Source organism: Argentina silus (genome assembly GCF_951799395.1).
Source record: "Argentina silus genome assembly, chromosome: 18".
In the NCBI taxonomy this organism is placed as follows: Eukaryota; Metazoa; Chordata; class Actinopteri; order Argentiniformes; family Argentinidae; genus Argentina; species Argentina silus.
In genome coordinates this window covers 3507635-3530274 of record NC_139672.1, presented here as the reverse complement: position 1 = coordinate 3530274, position 22640 = coordinate 3507635, and the positions used below count along the sequence as shown (strand labels likewise).

At 49.5% G+C, this 22640-nt stretch overlaps 2 protein-coding genes across 4 annotated transcripts in view; both read left to right on the top strand.

The window, feature by feature from the left end:
- cbln12 (cerebellin 12) overlaps positions 1 to 803 on the top strand; it is a gene marked incomplete at both ends in the record, with an annotated part of 1135 nt that extends 332 nt beyond the window's left edge. The window contains 2 exons of the mRNA XM_083690419.1: positions 277 to 396; positions 606 to 803. Coding sequence (XP_083546545.1) covers positions 277 to 396; positions 606 to 803 — 318 coding nt within the window. The remainder of the gene's footprint in view (positions 1 to 276; positions 397 to 605) is intronic.
- Positions 804 to 3212: 2409 nt separating this feature from the next.
- chd8 (chromodomain helicase DNA binding protein 8) lies at positions 3213 to 22139 on the top strand. Of its 3 annotated transcripts, none has more exons than XM_083689952.1 (40): positions 3213 to 3266; positions 4124 to 4376; positions 4487 to 5582; positions 5903 to 6166; positions 6464 to 6577; positions 6756 to 7273; positions 7465 to 7576; positions 7791 to 8006; positions 8336 to 8404; positions 8506 to 8561; positions 8687 to 8804; positions 9105 to 9188; positions 9317 to 9454; positions 9544 to 9665; positions 9950 to 10193; positions 10311 to 10487; positions 10886 to 11029; positions 11193 to 11291; positions 11439 to 11598; positions 12821 to 13031; positions 13152 to 13347; positions 13603 to 13773; positions 14123 to 14416; positions 14591 to 14814; positions 15025 to 15227; positions 15645 to 15801; positions 15978 to 16067; positions 16220 to 16323; positions 16480 to 16603; positions 16763 to 16838; positions 16948 to 17219; positions 17415 to 17647; positions 17925 to 18599; positions 18754 to 18842; positions 18982 to 19209; positions 19368 to 19463; positions 19823 to 19966; positions 20252 to 20362; positions 20484 to 20588; positions 20709 to 22139. In XM_083689952.1, the coding sequence occupies exons 3-40, from the start codon at positions 4599 to 4601 to the stop codon at positions 21066 to 21068; spliced, it is 7782 nt and encodes a 2593-aa protein (XP_083546078.1). In that variant the 5' UTR covers positions 3213 to 3266; positions 4124 to 4376; positions 4487 to 4598; the 3' UTR covers positions 21069 to 22139. The 3 variants fall into 3 exon arrangements, with proteins under 3 accessions (XP_083546078.1, XP_083546079.1, XP_083546077.1); XM_083689953.1 differs by having other exon boundaries at positions 4484 to 5582; positions 19823 to 19945; XM_083689951.1 differs by having other exon boundaries at positions 4484 to 5582.
- The last annotated feature ends 501 nt before the right edge of the window (positions 22140 to 22640 follow it).

Sequence of the window (22640 nt, the reverse complement as noted above, 5' to 3'; positions counted from 1 at the left end):
TTGAAGTGGGTAAGAGGCAGGGGGAGGCTGGTGGAGGAAGAAATCAGAGGAGGGTGTTTGATACCATTCCTCATTCCGTTCCATGCATTACAATGAGCCCGTCCTCCGATTTCTACCTCCACCAGCCTTACCACTTCTGTATGCACGTGTTTAATACCATTCCTCAATCCATTCCATGCATTACAATGGGCCCATTCTCCGATGTCTACCTGCACCAGCCTCCCTTGCCTCTGATCCCCTCCTATTCTCTCCCCTCATTATGTCTTCCTGTGCCAGATCCTGGTAAATGTGGGTGCTCACTTTGACCAGGAGAGCAGTGTCTTCCTCGCACCAAGGAGAGGGGTCTACAGCTTCAATTTCCATGTAGTAAAGGCCTACAACAGACAAACTATCCAGGTGAGACACACACACACACACACACACACACACACACACACACGCACACACGCACATACACACACACACACACACACACACACGCACGCACACACACACACACACACACACACGCACACACACACACGCACACACACACATGCACGCTACATAGAGCATGCACATCATCGTTATTTGAAATTGACCGTAGTCCACTTGGTCTGTTTCAGGTTAGTCTGATGCTAAACGGATGGCCAATGATCTCAGCCTTCGCTGGTGACCAGGACGTGACGAGGGAGGCAGCCACCAACGCCGGCCTGGTGATCATGGAGAGGGGAGACAAGGCCTACCTCAAACTGGAGAAAGGCAACCTGATGGGAGGATGGAAGTATTCCACTTTCTCCGGCTTCCTCGTCTTCCCCCTGTAGGGAGACCGTGGGCTGGCGGGAGAGAGAGGATGACAGAAGGTGGCAAAGAGATAAAAGGAGAGAGGCCTTGATAATGTGGGGGATTGGATGTGGGGATTAAGGACAAGAGGAGGGAGAGGGTGAGATTGTGAAGGAGAGTTAATTTCTTATCTGAGAGAGTGAAGTTTAACGAAGGATGGGGAAAAGAGGGGGGGACACAAAGACATAATGGACGTTGGTAGCTCTGTGAATTAATTGTCTTATGTTTTGTTTGGTGGTCTGTAACTTCCCACGTGGGATCAGGAATGATGGACATTTTGTTGTTGGAATCAGTTGGCAATGTGCAGTGTGAGCTAATGTGCAATGGCTAAATAGCACCTTCAATTTGTATGTTTTTCATTTTCCCTTTCGAAAGGATACATGTAATTTGTATAGCTCTTTAAAACATTGCAAGAGCTGGACATTTCCAATTTACTTTTAAATCTCTGGCTTTTACACATGGTATCCTGGTAAGCCTCCAAAATACCATATTGTTTGTCCTGTTGTATGTCTTGTGACTGATGATTCCCTATTTGCTTGTTTGTGTTCTGCAATATAATGTATACATCTATTGGAAAGATTTATATAAAAGGTGAAATATATCAAAATTAATAAATCAAATGTAACTGCTTCTCAGCTTTTGGTCTGTTTGGTGAGTGCGTTGGTAGTAAATAAGCATGTTTTTTCAACAATTGCACATGTTTGTTAGCTTCTTGTACCACAGGAAGGTTTATATTGTACAATATCACTATTTTGGACAGTGTTATCCCAAATATGGTCAATATTGACTCATGGTCTTCATTTAACCAGTATAATGACAGCTGTTTGTAAATATAGCTCCCACCACGGGAGCTGGCATGGTCTGGCAGCTATGGGTGAGGGGGAGAGTATAAGCATAGTGAATAACGGATACTCCTCACAGGGCTACCAGTCGCGCACAAACAGATGGAGGCTTTGGCCGGCACTCAGGCACGTCCTTGCCGGACTCCTGTGGATCAAGTGTGGCGCAGTGTCACAACTAGTCAATCACGCTTCCCCAATTCATGATAGGAGGACGAGGACCAATTCTCTCTCTCTCTCTCTCTCTCTCTCTCTCTCTCTCTCTCTCTCTCTCTCTCTCTCTCTCTCACACACACACACACACACACACACACACACACACACACACACACACACACACACACACACACACACACATTCAAAGTATAACCTCTAGGGAGCAGTGTTGAGTTGGTGAAGCTGTGAGGATGTGTGATTGTGCTCACCGTTGTCTTGAGGCCTACAGGGCTTAGCTATATGACCCTTTAGGATGATTTTGACATGTATGGCAGGCCTACAATACACACATTTCAAATCTGGCGGATAGTAAACCAGAAAATAAATATTAATTTCCAGTGTTGCTGAAAAGTCCAAGTGTATATGTGAACAAACATTCTCTAGGACTAGGTCAAAGTCAAAGATCAAAAGTAATATGAGTAATAAAGATAATTGGGGTTAACTGTAGAAAATATTAGAGCTTACAGTGAAATTATTAGAAATTACTCTTATGAAATTATACTGATGATGAAGCCAGACATGCAAGTTTTGGTTGACACACTGTACACACATGTACAAACATTGCTTACTGATGCACCTTACACAAACTTCCTCAGGGACTTATTTGATCAATCTACTTTGTGTACAGTATTACATGTAATGTAACCAAGCCTCAGGGGCAAATTTCACTCCTGATATTGCATGAAAGAATTATTTGTGGGGGAAAAATGAAGGCTCTCTGAAGAGGGTCTATAGACCTCCTACATACATGCTATATTTATTTTTAGTGGGAAATTATAGCTCCCAATGACATATGTAACAGTCACTATTTGCTAACAGTTGAATATGTATGCACTTTTATGAACGTTATGTACAGTATGGGAGTAAGCAGGCAGGTACAATTTTAGTAAAGACCATTTTCGAATGAGAGAGGTCATATAATGTGATAGAATGGCCTACATGGGCTGACAAAGTAGGCCTTTACGTCATGGATCGACACATTTATCAAGAAATCGGACATACATTTTCTTTGTATACGCGCTTAATATGCGGTAGACTGGTGGTTACGCGTTTCTTGGATATTTGACAGCAAAATCAACGTGTAGGTTCGCTGAGTCAAATGATCCCAAGTAGGCCGCATTTATTGTTCTCTCAACCTAACTATGTCCATTGCTTTGTCCCGCCCAGTATTACGCTCAGTAGATGATGGGCAACCCTTCTGACCAACAAAATGCTAGTATGCTGCCGGCTAGTGTAACCATAGACCAATGACAGTCGAGCGGATAGGATTCGAGGGGCACCCTTTCTACGCTTCTGCTGGCAAGAATGTTAGTTCCTGCTCTTTGCTGGCCGTTTCCTGTAATCGTACAGTGTTGTGAGACGGAGAAAGCCATGTGTGTCGATGCAAAGGTAAATTTAGCACCCCGAAATTATAACTGGGAGAGTTGGGGCAGTGGATGGTATGGTTATTAGCGGGTATTTTTGCTGAAAAACAGACGTAGTCCAACCGAAACAGCATTGCGGCCTAACCCGTGTCTGAACGTAGACGGGCTATGGTTATTGTGGCACGTTGCTTTGGTTTGGTCCGGTTTGTTGATGAGATTGAAAGAGTCCGATTGAGTGAATGGTGTTCAGTAAATGATGGAGATGCGAGCTATAGACTCATAACGTCAATGTTATTGTGCTTATTGATCTTTCCAAAGTATTTTTAATCCCAAACAGTCGTATGCAATAGCCATTCGTTGCTAGCCCTATTAACGGGTTTGCTGAGAGAGCAACACTGCCAGCAAGGAAACGGTCTGACCATGTTATCCTAGACAGATCCTTATCATCACTAAACGTCTCCCACTTTGCCATTGAAACGGCTTATTTTCACACCAGCGCTGCTCTTAAAGTAGTCTATGGTCATTATGAAGGCATGTTTAATTCAATCAAAACGCACATTGTGTTTCTTATGCCATGTCTGTGAACTTGAGTGTCATCCACATGTCATGATGGACATGATTAAAATGTCAGGATCTCCTGACGTTTTGTTGTTTCCAACACCAACTCAAAAGCCAGGCTCAGAGTACAGTAGCACGATTATTAGATTGGCCTACCTCCTTCTATATTTCAGCTCTTTATTTTCAGCTCTTTGCTAGATCAGCTGTTCACCATGAGGTTGATGCCATGGTACAACATGTGGAACTGGGAAGTGTATATTGGGGATTGTATGATGTTATATATTCTCCCCTTAAAAGTTATGTTTTTCTCTATTTCTGTTTTAGGAAAGAGACATCAGCGAATGATCTCGCAGATGGGCATCCATCCCATCATCTCACACACAGAGGAGAGAAGCAGGCACTAAAAAGGAGAGGAGGAAGAGGGGGAGGAATAGAGGGCTCTGCTTATGCAGAGACTCCTCCATCCTGAGCCTCTTTCTCTGGTATCTTGCTTACACCTCTATTGTCATTAGAGGATACCTAGACCAAGCCCAGATCATTTGTTGAAGGACTGGAACTGCAGACATTTTCAATTTTAGTAAGTGGTTGATTTCTAGATGTATGTGTTTTATGATGTACTCTAATCTCAATATAGTACTTTATGATCTTGGATTAACATTTTTCTTTCTTTTTTTGTGTGTCCAGTAGTTTCTCTGTACACATACTGTGTGGAATTTGATACAGATTGCTGGACTTCCTCCCTTTTCTGACTTGGAGTAAGACTGTTTTGTTCTCTCCGTCTTCTGTGGACTGAGCAAAGATGGCTGACCCCATCATGGACCTCTTTGATGATACCCCCCTGTTCAACTTGGATGCCCTACCAGATGATGCCTTCTCCCAGGGCTCCTCAGACCCTGTGGAGGAGGCACTGAAGCTGGCTCTGGGTCAGGTTGACCCCCCCTCTGACCCCACCCCAGACCTTAGCATGGTAGCAGTGGCAGCTCCAGTCATCCCAGAGCCCATCCCGATCCAAGTCCAGATCCCTGCACCACAGCAGGCCGCAGCGGTGCCCCCCCCTCAGATTGTATCGATATCCACAGTCCCAGTCTCCGTTCCTCAGACAACATACACTGTGGCCACCAGTAACGCCAGCGGGGCTACCACTGTCCTGCTGAGTTCTCCTATGACTGTCACTAGCCCTACTGCCACCACCACACAGCAACATCACTTCACCCAGCAACAGCAGCTCACGCAGCAGATAGCCCACCAGTTGACTCCACAGCAGATCGCTGCCATCACTCAGCAGGTTGGAGGGCAGGGCAAGATTGTCATCCTGAAAGGCCCCCATGGACAAGCTCAGGTGCTGCAGACTGTGGCCGGGACTGCAGGCGCCTCAGCTGGAAAGGTCACCTTCGCCAGGGTGCTGTCTGGTACCTCTCTCAGGCCCGGTATGTCCATAATGTCTGGAGGAACGGTCCTGAACCCAACCACCCCTGGGCAGGCGCAGGTGAGGATGACATCAGGGGTGCAGAGGCTGGTACAGACAGCCAACGGGCCCATGAAGCAGGTGCTTTTGACCTCCATGCCCCAGGCCCAGGCTGGGGTCCAGACGCAGCAGGTGCAGGTGCAGATACCGACACAGGCCCAGCTGACCCAAGCGCAAACTCAAGTACAACTCCAGGCCCAAGGGCAGGCTACACAGATCCAGCTGCAACCCGCCATGCAGACGCAGGTCTCAGCCGCTGCGACAGGCACTACTGCTGTCCGACCACAAGGGGTCACCCTCACAACGGTACCACAGCAGGTAAGGAAACTTTGCAGTTGAACCCGCTCTGACCTTACAATCTGGATCAGTGTGTTTCATATAGACTATGTAGTCAATTGTACCATATGATTGTACCAATTATACCATTTAGCTGACACTTTTATCCAAAGCGACTTACATTGCAGTGAGTGCATACATTTTTCAGTATATATGGTCCCAGCAGGAATCAAACCCACAACCTAAGTGTTGTTAGCGCCATGCTCTACCAACTGAGCCACAGAGGACCACCACTGGCATTGGCTGATATGCTATCCAACCAGTGCTTTCTTATCAGTAATGGATGGTGTGTCTCCTCCCAGGGCGAGGCTAAGAGGATCACGTTGGTGCTACAACAGCCCCAGGCTGGCGCATCCCAGGGGGGAGCCCTGACGGTGGCAGCAGGCTCGGGGCAGCAGCAGCAACAGCAGAGGCTGGTTTTGGGTTCCCTTCCAGGGAAGCTGGTCCTCCAGGGGGGACAGCTGGCTGCTCTCACCCAGGCCAGGGCGGGACAGACGGGGGCGCAGCCGAAAATGCTAACCATCCAGCTGCAGGTGCAGCAGCAACCCAACCAACAAGGAGCCAAGGTAAGGGGGAAGAGGCGGGGCTTGTTATGGGGAGGGGGGGGGGGGGGTGTCATGGGTGTGTATTCTGCAGGAAATCACTTTCAGAACTTTTCCAGATAGAAATATAATTTCTAGAGCTGACATGACTCCCTCGTCTATATAGACACCTGCTTTACATCTTAACGTTCTGTAACATTTATGAACAGCCCTGAATTGGTCCTGACGAGATCCCCTTGCAGTTGATTTAGATTCTGTGGTCATATCTGATGTGTTCTAAGAAGAGCTGTTGAACTTGATCTGTCCGTCTCTGCCCTGCAGTTTCAGCTGGTGTCCGGAGGGCCCAACTCTGGCAGCCCACAGGTGGTCCAGATCACGCAGGGCCAAGGAGGGCAAAGACTGGCTGTACCGCTTAAACTGCTGCTGCAGCCACAGGTAGACACACACACACACACACACACACAGACAGACACACAACTTATGTCACATCAGAGAGAGAAGGCCTGACACCTATCAAATCTCCCCTGTGTAGGTTTTAATTTCCTTATGATATCAATACAGAAACATAACTCAACTTTAATTTTTTTTTTGTATAAATCATCTCCGTCCCCAGACAAGCTCCACCTCCACGGCAGGCGGTGCCGTCTCCGTAGTGAAGGTCATCAACACTTCAGCTGCTGGCTCCTCCCCCTCCACCACCACCACCATGGCCTCATCAGGGATCCGCCTGGCCAAGGCCCAGGAGCCTGTCCGCCGGGTGGAGACCCTCTGCAAGCAGGAGAAGGCCAACCGCATCGTGGCCGAGGCCATCGCCAGAGCCAAGGCCCGGGGCGAGAGGAACATTCCACGGGTCCTCAACCAGGACGAGCTGCCCGCCGGACAGACCTCTGCGGACGCAGGGGGCACTGTGACGGTAACGGTCACTACTGGGGCTAAGAAGAAGGGCGGTGGCGGAGGAGGAGGAGGAAGCAAGAAGAAGAGCCCGGCATCTGCGGCGGTCGGGGGGAAGGGCGGGGCTGGGGCTGACAAGAAGGGGAAGGCCAAGGCAGGGGCAGGGGCCACTGGAGGGGGAGGAGCTGCAGGCGTGGCTGGAAGCGGGGGCAGCAAGAGCAAGAGCAAGGCCAAGCTCAAGTAAGTGTTTGTGTGTGTGTGTGTGTGTGTGTGTGTGTGTGTGTGTGTGTGTAAAAGTATTGTGATGTAAAATATGTGATTTAAAAAAATAAATAATAATAATAATTTCTCCTTAAAATGTATTCCCATCAGTGCAGTTTTTAATCACTGCCCTTCTGACCTCATCCTCGATTCCTTCTCTCCTCCCCCAGTACCATCACTCTAGTGGGAGGCAAGAAGAGGAAGAGGAATGCCTCCTCAGACCACTCTGACGGGGAACTGAGTCCTGCCTCAGCACAGGCCATGGAGGAGGACATGCTATCGGTGATGCACATCTCCCCTTACTCACACACACACACACACACACGCACACCTTTAACACACACACACACACACACTCTTTTGTGTTAGCTTATACTAATAGACTTGTCAGAAGGCCATCATGAAACATGTTCATGTCCACTGTTAGTGAAGATGATGTCTTAACTTTTTCTTTTTTCTTTTCTTTTTTTCCCCCCCACTTCTCTCCTCCTACCAGAAGAGGCGCTCTAACCGGCAGGTGAAAAGGAAGAAGTACACAGAGGACTTGGACATCAAGATCACTGACGACGAGGACGAGCCGGACGAGGACGTGGACGTGACCACGACAGCGGCCGTGGCGTCCATCAGCGGAGGGCCGCAGTTGATGGGAGAGCAGCTCAAACAGGAACTGGAACTTGACGGGGACGGCCTCGCCAGCATGCAGTTCTTTGTGGTGGGTTTGGCGACACGTGGGTGACGGCGACACGTCCTGACACATCTGACCCTCAGCTTTTCCTAAAATACGATCAGTGCTTAGGCGCTTCCCACTTGTTGTCACGTGGGGAGCTATGCGGTTAGCGAGCTGTAATGTTTTTAGAGGGACATCATATATGATTGGGATACAGAAATGTAATGGAGGTTGTTTGTTTGTTTGTTTGCTTGTTTTTTTTTTTTTTTGGGGGGGGGGGGTGTTGTTGTTCGGTATTTCTGTCTCTTATGGTTCCAGGGAGTGTGGGTTATGTTATTGATGTATGATGCAGTATATGCGCATGTGTATCACAGGAAAACCCCAGTGAGGAAGATGCTGCCATCGTAGACAAAGTTCTGTCCATGAGGCTCACAAAGAAGGAGGTGAGTCTGAGACCGCTGTGTGTGTGTACATTACCAGTTGTCTTAGAAATTATGTGTCGTATATCGACAAACAATAACTCTTTATTTTCACAATTTCAAAGGTGTCTCAAGGCCATTATATGAATGTTGAAGAATTCTTCGTCAAGTATAAGAACTAGTAAGTGCTCGCTCACTCTCTCTGTGTGTGTGTGTGTGTGTGTGTGTGTGTGTGTGTGTGTGTGTGTGTGTGTGTGTGTGTGTGTGTGTAGTTAACCCTTTTCTTTCTCTCTCTCTCTCTCTCAGTTCCTACATGCACTGTGAGTGGGCTAGTCTGGAGCAGCTAGAGAGGGACAAAAGGATCCACCAGAAGCTGAAGAGGTTCAAGACCAAACAGGCACAGATGAGACACATCTTCCAGGAGGTGTGGGAACCACGTTGTCTTGTTTTCCACAATAATTGTTTATTTGTGTTCCCAGTTTTTAATGAGTTTGTCTAGAGGTCTGAAATAGATTTGGGCATTTTCAGTTGCCCTCCGATTGTCAAGTGGATAATATGCAGTAATAAATACAACTTTTTGTTTTGCTTGGCTAAGCATTGATGAAGATAAGGGTTGTGTGTGTGTGTGTGTGTGTGTGTGTGTATGCGTGCGTGCGTGCCCGCTGAGACACACCGCAGGCTACAGGTACGGTATTTCTGTCTCTGACCCTCTCTGTGTCCCCAGGACGAGGAGTCCTTCAACCCAGACTATGTGGAGGTAGACCGGATCCTGGACGAGTCCCACAGTGTGGATAAGGACAACGGAGAGGTGAGGGATGAGACCAGAGGGATGCTGCAGACCTACCTGACTGAGTGCTAGTCTCTGACTTGATATTCTTTCTAACTGGATTGACATGTTCCTAATTAACCTTCTCTATCCCTGTGTGACCTCCCCAGCCGGTGGTGTATTACCTGGTGAAGTGGTGCTCTCTGCCCTATGAGGACGCCACCTGGGAGCTGAGAGAGGACGTGGACGAGGGGAAGGTGGAGGAGTTCAAGAAGATCCAGAACCGCCCAGCTCGCCTCAAGAGAACCGTGAGTGTCTGACCGTGCGCGTGTGTGTGTGGTGTCCCTGCATTAGTTGAATATGTTATCACTCCTCCTCTCTCTGTCCTCCCTATCAGGCCCGTCCACAAGCCAGTGCCTGGAAGAAGCTTGAGGAGTCCAAAGAGTACAAGAGTGGGAACGTCCTGAGAGAGTACCAGCTAGAGGGAGTCAACTGGCTGCTCTTCAACTGGTACAACAGGTACAGAGAGGCTACACACACACACACACACACACACACACACACACACACACACACACACACTATGCCCAACACTCCAGGAACAGCCTGAACTACTCAATGTGTCCCATGTATACACAAACCCTGACACTTACTAGGTCATAACCATGTACCTTCCTTTTTGTTTTCATGTGAATTGGAGTTCAACCCCTTTATTCTGGGGCCAGGAGTTCTGTCATGATTGAATGGTCCATACCCAGTACCAGTCTGTTACCAGTCCGTTACCACTCCCTCTCGCCCTACAGGCAGAACTGTATCCTGGCTGATGAGATGGGTCTGGGGAAGACCATCCAGTCCATCTCCCTGCTGTCGGAGGTGTTTGATGCTGGGCTCCAGGGTCCCTTCCTGGTCATCGCTCCCCTCTCCACCATCACCAACTGGGAGAGGGAGTTCACCACCTGGACCGACATGAACGCCATTGTCTACCATGGGAGTCTGGCCAGCCGGCAGATGATCCAGCAGTACGAGATGTACTGCAAGGACGACAAGGTGTGTGTGTGTGTGTAATAAATGATGTGCCTGTGTGTGTTTATGTGCCTTCAATACACACAGACGACACACACTGCACCTCTAATGGAACAGATGTTCATTGTTTTCTCCCTGTAGGACCACCTGATTCCAGGAGCGTACAGGTTTGATGCTCTGATCACCACGTTTGAGATGATCCTGTCCGACTGTCCTGAGCTGAGGGAGATCTCCTGGCGCTGTGTGGTCATCGACGAAGCTCACCGCCTCAAGAACCGCAACTGCAAGCTGCTTGACAGTCTCAAGATGTTGGACCTGGTGAGTTCTTTCAATCTAGTTCAGAATGATCCAGATTCTTATTTTCTTTTTTTTTGCTATCCAGGATCAGATCTATCAGGCATGTTTTGAGTAGTTTAGGAGAAATCAGCCAGCTCAGTCTGTTCCTGCCTAATAAAAAAGAATCTGGATTATTCTTATCCAGAATGAACGTTTTGAAATGCTGGTTAGACTGGAAAGACAAGGGACAGTTGGATATGTCCATTACTTGTGATGAAGTTAGTCTGTTCTGCCTAGAAAGACAAAGCATAACCTCCTCCTTCTCTGCTTTTAACCTCCTCCCGATCTTCCCTCCCTCTGCATCTCTTCTCCCTCTCTGTTCCTGTCCTCCCCCGCCTCTCTCTGTTCCTCTCCTCCTCTGTGTCCTCCCTCGTTCTCAGGAGCACAAGGTTCTGCTGACAGGCACCCCCCTACAGAATACTGTGGAGGAGCTCTTCAGTCTGCTGCACTTCCTGGAACCAGCCCAGTTCCCCTCAGAGACAGAGTTCCTGCGTGACTTTGGTGACCTCAAAACAGAGGAGCAGGTACACACACACACACACACACACACACACACACACACACACTCTTGAATTCACATCAAATGTACCTACTTTCGTAGACACACATTTTCGGTCATTAAAGCAGGACTCTCTTTGGCCTGTTAAGAACAGCACGTTTGACTATTCCTCTTGTTGTCTGCCTCAGGTCCAGAAACTCCAGGCCATCCTAAAGCCTATGATGCTGCGCAGACTCAAAGAGGATGTGGAGAAGAACTTGGCACCAAAACAAGAGACCATCATCGAGGTACGACTTGCCCCAACAAGCACCATACTGTACAAACAAGGCAGCATATTTAACCTTGTATGTAGCTAGGTTCGCAACAACAACCCAGTGTCTTTTTTAATAGAACCAGCGCTACATCAAGCTCACTATGTAAACGTGTCTTTCTAGGTGGAGCTGACCGATGTGCAGAAGAAGTACTACCGGGCCATCCTGGAGAGGAACTTCAGTTTCCTCAGCATGGGAGCCACCCATAACAGCAACGTGCCCAACCTGCTCAACACCATGATGGAACTTCGCAAGTGCTGCAACCACCCCTACCTCATCACAGGTACCTCACATCTACACCTGTAATGTGTATATGTCTATTTAGCTGACACTTTTATCCAAAGCGACTTATACTGCAGAGAGTGCATACATTTTTCAGTATATATGGTCCCAGCAGGAATCGAACCCACAACCTAAGCGTTGTCAGCACCATGCTCTACCAACACTATGAGCCACACTATGTCACTCTCAGAACGGTCCACACTAATGCCTATCATACACCAATAATAATAACATTTACATTTTTGACATTTAGCAGACGCTTTTATCCAAAGCGACTTACAACAGTACATTTGTCATTTGTCAGTACATTTGTCTAAAAGAAGTGAATCATCTGTACATCAGCCATCATAAGGAAAAAAATCTATGCTAGGACCAGGTCACAATGCTAGAAGAAGAATTACTTTTTTTTATTTTTTATATTATTAACAGTAGAGGAACTGTACAGAGGGGTAGTGGGGGGTGAAGAGGTCTATAGGAGGGACAGTCAAGATGTAGCCTGAAGAGATGGGTCTTCAGCATCCACCATCCCCAATAGCACGCTTCAAAGGTTCTCTTCTGGGCATCATTCCGACACTTCCTCAGTATAGTCTAGTTCACTGCAGGGATCTCCCCAAAGAATCTGAGAGGGGCGCTGTGCCACCTTGTCGACTTGGCTCCGCTACTGTGTAAACATTTCGGAGCAAATTAAACTGATATTTAGTAATGACAGAGTCGCTACCTTTGATCGACAATGACAGGGTGTTATTATGTTCCTCAGCGTTTTAGTTGTATTTATTTTTAGCTGTATTTTGACATGAATAAACTCAAGTCAGTTTTGATGATGCAATCCAGCGCCACCTTGCTGGGGAGAACCCTGCACTGTCTATACACCTTCTTCAAGATATGCTGGAAGTCCTATCTTCTGCCGTAGACAGAAGACCCATCCTTTCAGGCTACATCTTGACTGTCCCTCCTAAGGACCTCTTCACCCCCCGCTATCCCCCTGTCCAGTTCCCCTACTGTAGAATCCTTCTTTCTCCTAGCATTGTGACTGCCAATGGCCCCTGGTCCTAGCATAGATATTTTCTTTTTTCTTATGATGACTGGTGTATAGATGGTTCACTTACTTAAGACAAATGTACTTTTTGTAAGTCGCTTTGGATAAAAGCGTCTGCTAAATGTCAAAAATGTAAATGTAAAGCCCCTCTGTGATGGTATGGTGTGCTAACCCCTCTGTCCTGCAGGGGCGGAAGAGAAGATCGTGGCTGAGCTGAGGGAGGTGTACGACCCCATGGCGGCAGACTTCCACCTGCAGGCCTTGATACGCTCGGCGGGGAAGCTGGTGCTGCTGGACAAGTTGCTGCCTCGCCTGAAGGCCGGGGGACACAAGGTGCTCATCTTCTCCCAGATGGTGCGCTGCCTGGACATCCTGGAGGACTACCTCATCAACAAGAGGTGCGGACATATGACCCATAGACTAAGCTACCTTTTACACCAGTATGTGGGTTTGAAGGGTTGCAAGTGTATGTGTGTATATATGAATGAAGGATTGTTTTTTCTCAATGTTCTGCCCAGATACCTGTACGAGCGCATCGACGGTAGAGTGCGAGGAAACCTGCGCCAGGCCGCCATTGACCGCTTCAGTAAACCAGACTCGGACCGCTTCGTCTTCCTGCTGTGTACCCGCGCCGGAGGCCTGGGCATCAACCTCACCGCTGCAGACACCTGCGTCATCTTTGATTCTGACTGGAACCCTCAGAACGACCTGCAGGTACTAGCCCGACTCCTTCCTCTAACTGACCTTTGACCCCCCCGACGGAGGCTCTAACCCGCGTTGGGATGAAACTGCATACTTCCATACTACGTAGTAGGCATCCTATGAGAGACCACCTAGTATGCTTGAAGGACCAGGATGTCATACTATCTTCGGTGGAAAAACGCAATCTGAAAGTTGAAATAGTGTAGTATGCAAATATTTAGCATGTAGTACGCCATTCCAAACACAACGTCTTTGTTCTCCCCACAGGCTCAGGCGCGGTGTCACCGTATCGGCCAATCGAAGGCTGTGAAGGTGTACCGCCTCATCACCCGGAACTCGTACGAGAGGGAGATGTTGGACAAGGCCAGCCTTAAACTGGGTCTGGACCGGGCCGTGCTGCAGAGCATGAGTGGCAACAAGGAGTCCAATGTCAACGGGGTGAGGAACCCTCAACTGTAGCATATCCTAATACATACACTGTTGTTTTGTCTGTTTATCCTGTTTTGCTCTCATGGATACCAGAGTGGCGCATTAGAAGAGTGGTGCCAATGGGCTTCAAATGGTCCCATTTAGCTTCCTGGTTAAACTTCCTGATTTACCCATTATTGGGTATTTTTTATATTGGACTAACAACCGGTTGCCTGGCAACATGTATAATGTAAAGGAACTATTTGGCTGTTGGCCAATAGAAAATGAACCCCTTCTTTGGTGCCACTCTTCCTTTATAGGTCACTCTGAATACTAGTAGTACTACTGTTAAATGAATGGTATGTTCCACCTCCCCCAGCAAGTCCAGCAGTTCTCCAAGAAGGAGATCGAGGACCTCCTGAGGAAGGGGGCGTACGCCGCCATCATGGACGAGAACGATGAGGGCAGCCGCTTCTGTGAGGAAGACATTGACCAGATCCTCCAGAGGAGAGCCACCACCATCACCATCGAGAGCGAGGGCAAGGGCTCCACCTTTTCCAAGGCCAGCTTCGTGGCGTCTGAGAACAGGAACGACATCCAGCTGGACGACCCGGAGTTCTGGCAGAAGTGGGCCAAGAAGGCAGACGTAGACTTTGACACCATGAATAGGAAGGTAATGATGCGTGTGTGTGTGTGTGTGTGTGTGTGTGTTTGTGGCTACTGCAGCATCTTGAGAAGCACACCCAGTCTGTGTGTGTGTGTGTGTGTGAGAGAGAGAGAGAACTGAGAGAGGCTATAGTTTCTTAGCTCTTTATTTCTTTCTAACCCTCTCTCTCTCTCTCTCTAGAACACTCTGGTGATTGACACCCCCAGGGTGAGGAAGCAGACGCGTCAGTTCTCCACCCTGAAGGGAGAGGGCGGCGAGCTCTCTGACCCCGACAGCGATGACGAGTACACCACGCCCTCCAACTCCCGGCAGGCCCGCGCCTCACGCCGTTCCGAGCGCCACTCCGGAGTAGGCTACGGCCGCACGGACTGCTTCCGCGTGGAGAAACACCTGCTTGTCTACGGGTAGGTGGAGCACCGATCCTTTCACTGGATAGACTAGTAGTCAGGGTGTTTGAATTTGGGGAAAGGTGGAGCGGGTGGTTCATTTGGCAGAGGTTTGCTTGAGTTATGACCATTATGGTTGTTTTAACGGTTGTTGTGGACAAAGTTTTGTGATGCATAACTGTAGGTGTGATACTGAGGTTTTCACTCTCCCATCCTCTCTCAATCCAGATGGGGGCGCTGGCGGGACATCCTGTCCCATGCACGGTGTAAGCGCCGTCTCGGGGAGCGAGACGTGGAGACCATCTGCAGGGTAATCCTGGTCTTCTGCCTGCTTCATTACCGTGGCGACGAGAACATCAAGAGCTTCATCTGGGAGCTCATCACCCCGCCAGAGAATGGACGGGAACCGCAAACACTCCTCAACCACTCTGGTACGCCTCTTTATCTGACACACACACACACACACACACACACACTCAGTCCTCAATCCTCAACCACTCTGGTCCTTCCCTTTATCTGAAAAACACACACACACACACTCCTCAACCACTCTGGTGCGTCCCTTTATCTGAAACACACACACACACACACACTCACTCACTCACTCACTCCTGAACCACTCTGGTATGTCACTTTTTGGTTTTACTCATCTGTGAGTCTCAACACTGTACTTCTGTGGTCATTGTGAAAGTGTATTGCTGTTTCTATGTCTGCGGCTGTATGACTGTCATATCTTTAACAATATAAAGTGTACACGTTACTCTCTGATTTAGATTGAATACCACTTATGAGATGCATTGGTTTGGTCTGGAGTCAATGGTAACTGTTCCACGTGTGTCTCTACATAGGCCTGTCCATCCCTGTGCCTCGAGGCAGGAAGGGAAAGAGGGTGAAGGCCCAGAGCTCCTTCGACGTCCAGAAGGTGGAGTGGATCCGCAAGTACAACCCTGACTCCCTGCTCCTGGATGACAGCTACCGCAAACACCTCAAGCACCAGTGCAACAAGTCAGTGGCTCCTATTTGAAGTCATGTACTTCCGTACTATTTAGCCGGCATAACAAGAGTATTTGAAGTACATACTCCAGTGTGTGTGTGTGTGTGTTTGTGTGTCTTCACCCTCAACCCTACTGTGTTGTGCCTTGAGGTATTGTGTACAGAGTTAACCCTTTCCTGTCGCCCAGGGTGTTGCTGAGAGTGCGTATGCTCTACTACCTGAGACAGGAGGTCATTGGAGACCATTCTGATTCTGTGTTGAGAGGAGTAGATGCCAGGTATCAACCTCAGACTTCGACTTTCATCTATTACACACCTGCACGCACTCACTCACTCACTCACACACACATGCGTGCGCATCACACACACCTCGCACACACACACACACATTACACATCACACAGTACACTGAGTGTGTTTGTCTCCTCAGGGATGTTGACATTTGGTTGCCAGACATGGAGCAGCAGGAAGTCCCATCAGGGTGGTGGGATAAAGAGGGAGACCGCTCCCTCCTCGTCGGAGTCTTCAAACACGGTGTGTGAGAGAGAGAGAGAGAGAGAGAGAGAGTTTTCTGAGTTTGTTAACTTGTCAAGTACAGCATACACAAACAGCATGCGCGTGAGAGGCAAGTTGTCGCCTGAGTGTTTTTCCACGTGCGTTTGTCGAACCGTCGTCTCTCTGTTGCCCCAGGATACGAGATGTACACCACCATGCGAGCTGACCCCTGCCTCTGTTTCCTGGAGAGAGCTGGTCGCCCTGACGACCAGGCCATCGATGCCGAGCAGCACTCTGCGGACCCAGAGCTGGGAGACGGGTGAGCCACGCGGGCTAACCTCGTTAGCACTTCCCACAAACACGCTCGCGTTCATCCATGTAACCTTGGTTACCCCACTGCTTTCGCTGTTCAACTTGAACTTGGTTGGTGACATTTTTGACTGCGTAGTTTGAGACTTGATTTGTTGTTGCCCCGCAGAGGGGAGTATGATAAGTATTCTGAAGACCCCGAGTTCAAGCCTGCATCAAGGCACACCAAGGACCTATACGAGGAGGTAAGATGCTCTCAAGTATTTATTTTGCTACAGGTTTCCCCTGTAAAACAACTTCTGTGCTGCTGCTGCTGATGATGATGATGATGATGCCGCCGCCCTTCCTCCCCAGCCTGAATCCATGAACATGGATGACGACATCTGTGTGGAGGACAAGGCGCCCGTTGTCCACGCGGTGTCGTCCTCGGGGCAGCCCGGAGCCTGTGATTGGCCGACGAGCTCGTCGCTCACCGCGCGTCTACGGCGACTCATCACAGCCTACCAGCGCAGCTACAGGAGGGAGCAGCTGAAGATGGAGGCGGCGGAGAAGGGCGACCGCAGGCGCAGGAGGTGTGAGCAGGCCAGCAAGCTGAAGGAGATCGCCCGCCAGGAGCGTCAACAGAGGTACACACTGCTTCCACACCTACACTGCTGTTGGTTCCGTAAGCTCACACTCGTGCGTGCGTGCGCCCCCTGATTTACATTTTGATGTGATGGGATAGTTTATGCATTACCCACTGCTTTAACCTCCTATCCTCTCACGCACACACTCTCTCTCCTCTCTCTCTCTCCCTCTCCCTCCCTCTCTCTCTCTCCCAGGTGGACCCGCAGAGAGGAGTGTGACTTCTACCGCGTGGTGTCTACGTTCGGCGTGGAGCGGATCAAGAGAGAAGAGAAGAGCCCGGAGGGGGAGGAGCCGGAGCTAGCGTGGTCCCGCTTCCGCACTTTCGCCCGTCTGGACAAGAAGACTGACGAGAGCCTCAGCCGCTACTTCCGCTGCTTCGTGGCCATGTGCAGACGCGTGTGCCACCTGCGCCCAATCCCCGGGGACGGTGAGAGCCACACCACAGGCTGGGGTACAACCCAGAGACGTTTTAGACACGGTTTTTTTTAAGGGGCAATATCTCACAGCAACTCAGCAATTGTCATGTAGCGGTGGTTTGGTAGCTGGTTTGGTAGCTCCGCTGTGTCAATGTGATTTTAGATGAGGGGGAGTTCAATTAGTGTAGCTATCATGGGTCAAAACTGACAAGTAACAGAGCTTGGAGTTTGATATGTCTGTGTATCTGAAGTCACTCACTCTCTCTCTCTCTCTCTCTCCCATCCCAGTCCCTTCAGACCTGTCCCAGTCTCTGGCCCCCATCACGGAGGAGCGAGCGTCTCGCACCCTGTACCGTATCAGCCTGCTGCGACGCCTCCGTGAGCGTGTCCTGCCCCACGTCTCCCTGGAGGAGCGCCTCCTCCTGGCCCCGCCCAGCCCTGAGCTGCCCGCCTGGTGGACCTCTCCGGCCCACGACCGCGACCTGATGCTGGGCGCAGCCCTCCACGGCGTCAGCCGCACGGAGCTCTCCATCTTCTCCGACCCGCAGTTCTCCTTCAGCCAGGCCCGCCAAGACTACCTCGACAACCAGCAGGCCCCGCCCCCACTGCCGGTGGCCGCCGCCCCCCTCAGCCAGTCACAGGGGGAGGAGGGGCCCAGTGTTAAAGAGGAGGGGCTAGATGAGGAGGAGACCCGGTGCCTGCTGGGAGCCGAGGCCCTCTGTCCCTCAGACACCCAGACCACGCCCCTCTCTCACCCTGACGGGAAGGCCCGAGCCCGGACCGGCTGGGGCTGGAAGAAGAGCAGGGGGAGGGGGCCGAGAGGAGGGGAAAGGAAAGGAGGAGGTGGAGGAGGAGGAGGACTTTCTGATTCAGACTCGGACTCAGATTCAGGCTCGACTACCTCCTCGCAGCGATCAGGCAGCTCTGACGACAGTGGAGACAGCGATGCAGAGAGGGAGAGAGGTGAGTGAAGGGAGAGGGGGAGAGAGGTGAGTGAAGAGAGAGAGAGAGAGGGGTGAGTGAAGAGAGGGGGGGGGGGGGGGAGGATTGATGGAGAACAAATAGGACTGAGTGATGCAGCAAGGGATTGAGCACATTGTAAATGTTCTGTCCTCAGGTGATGAAGAGAACAGCTTGCTCTCATTGACCCAAGATGGCGTGCCCCCAGAGTCCCTCACTGACCCCATGAGGGTTGATTGGCCTAAGGTATGTTCAAATACCTCAACTGTGAAAATACACTGTGTGTTCTCCTTTGTTCGTGCGTATGTTAATGGGATGACTTGACTGGACGTGTGTGTGTGTGTGTGTGTCTGATTGACTGACTGCCTGTTGATCTCTCCCTCAGGACCGTGTGTTGATCAACCGCCTGGACAGCCTCTGCTCACTGGTGCTGTCTGGCCAGTGGCCAACAGGGCGGCGCTATGCCGGCGAGGCCCAGCTCAACCCCGGCTCTGACGAGCAAGGGGGAATGGACGAGCTCAGCTTTGCACGGCTCATGCGCAAAGGCGTCAGCACCCCTGGTGGAGAAGGAGCAGAAGGGCAGGATACAGAGTTCACCGTCAAACTCCTCAAGGTGAGAGGGGGAAGAGAGAGAGGAAAAAAAAGAAAAACAGAGTGGGGGTTGCAGTATGAGTGAGGCTGAGGTGAGATGAATGGAAAGAAATCATCCTAACTAAATAGGGCTCTCTCTATCCCTCTCCACCCCCCCCCCCCTTTCTCTCCATCTCTCAGGAGGAAGGGCTGAAGTTGACCTTCTCTAAGCATTCCCTGCTGCCCAACGGGTCAGGGGGAGAGGGGAGCGGCCGCAGGAAGCCCAGAGACCAAGAAGTACTCATACACTACTATACTTTAACACTGTTAAACTGGCAGATAGGCTTCCTCATAGGCAGAGAGGAGGAGGCATCATACATACAACAGTTCAAGTGGGCGTTCACATGGTGCCTTTCCCTGGCTGCAAAAAAAAAGAAAGAAAGAAAGAAAAGAAAAGCAAAGTTACTATTTTTAACTTTGGCGCCCACTCCAAAAAGAGAGGACAGACACCATACACACACACACACACACACACAAACAAACTCTACTCTCTACACACTTCTATACAAACCTATGTACTGTGTATACACACACACACACACACACACACACACACAAATTAATGATCATCATGCCTTCTCTCTCTCCCCCCCTAGCTGTCAGATCCAGATGGAGTAGTCCCAGTGGTCCACGCCATGACTGGCACGGTTCTGAGTGGGGAGCGAGCCCCCCGCCGCAGGGACCTCCCTAACTGGCTGAAGGAGAACCCAGACTATGAGGTAGAGGGAGACATGCTGGAGGTAGCTACATTTACTAATGGGTCTTGGACTAGTGATTCTCGCACCTAAAGCAATCTGTCTACACACCACATTCTTCACACCATGTATGATGTAGAGATGTATTGGCAAAAGTATTTTTTTGGTGGTACGAACGCGAGTGTGGATATTGAAATATAGCCTCGGTTTATCTCAATACTCTCTCTCTCTCTCTCTCCTTTTCTTTTTTTTTTACAATCTCACTTTTATCACATGTTCACCAACACATTTCTTCCTTTGCTTCCTTGCTTCCTTCCCTCGTCTCCTCAGCTCCTTGTGAACAGGAGCAAAAGGAAGAGGAGGCGGAAGCGGACTGAGAAGGCAGCGGCTCTCACGGGCAGCGAGAAGGTTAAGATCATTGATATGAGGACAGGAAAGAAGGTGAGAGGTGGTGAAGGGGGGTGAACATGCGTGCACAGTGTGTTTGTCTCAGTTGGCATTGTTGTTTATGGGATGTCCATTGCCTGAAGAGAGACTATTTTTCTTTCCCTTTCCGGCTCAGGTTGGGGCAGCTTTTGTACCTCTGCTCCAAGACCTGAGGGAGTTTCTGGAGGAGAATCCCGACTGTGCTGTTGCCCCGGAATGGGCTGAAACTGTCAGGAGCTCTGTAAGTACCCCTACAGCAGGCACGCCATGTCTGGGAAGTTCAGCGAATTACTTCTGCTGGTGATTGATTGATAAATATGCCGTCATCTAATCCTGTTTGTTTTCCATCCTGTCATCCCAGGGCTTTCTGCCAGACAACCTCTTCCACCGGCTTCTCTCCCAACATTCTGGGATCCCTAAGAGAGGCCGCCACCGCCACGCCCCCCAGCCTGCCCCGCTGGAAGACCCCCTCCTGGGGGGAGTTGAAGAGGAGACCCTGGTCTCAGACGGGGCCTACATGATGGACGATGAAGACGTGGAGGATGGCAGCGACCTAACTTCCTCCCACCACTTCCTGACGGAGGAGTTTGATGTGAAGATGGAAGGAGGTGACAGCTTGTCACAAGGCGGATACGAGAGCTCTGACAGGGAGGCCATTTTGGACGACGTCATCATGACGCAGAAGGACTCTGACTCTGACTCCTCTAGCTCAGAGGATTGACCAATCCCGTCTTCTCTGACATAGTCACACCCCCCCCCCATGAAAAATCATGAGTTATTTTCCCTTTCATGTTATTTCTCATCTTTTTTTTTTTTTTTTTACATTATCTGTATCGAATTATGGATCAATTTGGTTTTTTGCCTTTTTTCTTTTTACTCATTTGTTTTATGTAGTTTTTTGGAAAGGAGCAGCCATCTCTTCCCATTCCCTTCATTCATAATATTCCCCTCGACTCACTGACCATCCTCATGTCACCATCAACCCCCCCGCAAAGTGGCACCATACCTAACTCTGTTTCACAACCCTACTACTCACCTTTCCTCGGTTAACCATCCCCATCCCATTCTCAGCCTCGGCTATAAGGGGAGCCCTACTGTATAGAACCCCTTTTCTGATCCAAGAACCTCCATGCTGGTCCACCAGTATTACGACATGAAACTGGGACAAGAGCACACACACGCGTACTGAGCAGAGCAGAATTGATCTCCCATAATGCCTGAGTCTGATGTCATAGGCCATTTCTGTGCCCAGTTGAGTCAGTGAACTAGAAAGGGGTCAAATGTGTGGATGTACATTTTTTTTTTCTGGAAGGGGGGTGGGGGGAAGGGGGGGAAGGGGAGGGGGGTGTATTAGTTACTGGTCCAGTGCTAGGAAGATGGGTGTATTGTACAATGTAGAGCTGGTCAATTGTGTGCTATGGTGCAAAATGACAGCAAGTTAGTATTCTTGTTTTATGACCTGACTGTATCTGTGATATGAATAACAGCAATCTACAGTGAACGCACCGAGTCATCTGGTCTTTGTGTATTTGTGTGATAAGGTTTTCTTGGCAGTGTAACCGAGCATACCATATGGTCAGACAGTGAGGGGTATTTACTTATTTATTAGTTTCAGCTCTTACTCTTCCATTTACAATACACGCAATTGAGATATAAAAGTGAACTTATGAAGATGTACTACTGAACCGCAACGTTTGTGGTCGTGTTTGGAGAAGGTGCAGTGGACCAACTCACTGGATATCCGTCACGTGTGAACTTTTACTTGTTCAAGCTTCATGGTTCGGGGTAAACATATTTACGGAAGTCTGCCATCAATTGTAATTTAACTGCTAAGATCTCTAAAAGGGAAAGGTCGAATCTAGTCTCTCTTCTGGCCTTGTGAGCCCCTGTCGCATAACTTACAGTAGAGGGAGGTCTTGTCTGTGACGTCGCTGCTATGTTCCTTCAATTTGACCTGGATTTAAATGGGTAGAGGGTGTACACACTGAAGGTAAGGATTGCCTGGGTGTTTTGATGCCATACAGTAAAAATAATCTCTCCCAGAAGGTAGACCCACAAGCTCAACCCACCCGGCTCGTTTTCCCCTGAGGACAAGTTCTCTCGACACCGTGACTGTGAAGAAACGTTTCGGACTGCTACTGACTCAGCAACCAAGACGTGCTGTGATTGATATTGTAACATTAGATGACTTCATTGAACCAATTTCATCAGATGAACCAATTTCATCAGATTAACATTCCCAGTTTGGTTTGCATGAAATAGTGTGCCTAATTCTTATACTGTACTGAGATTA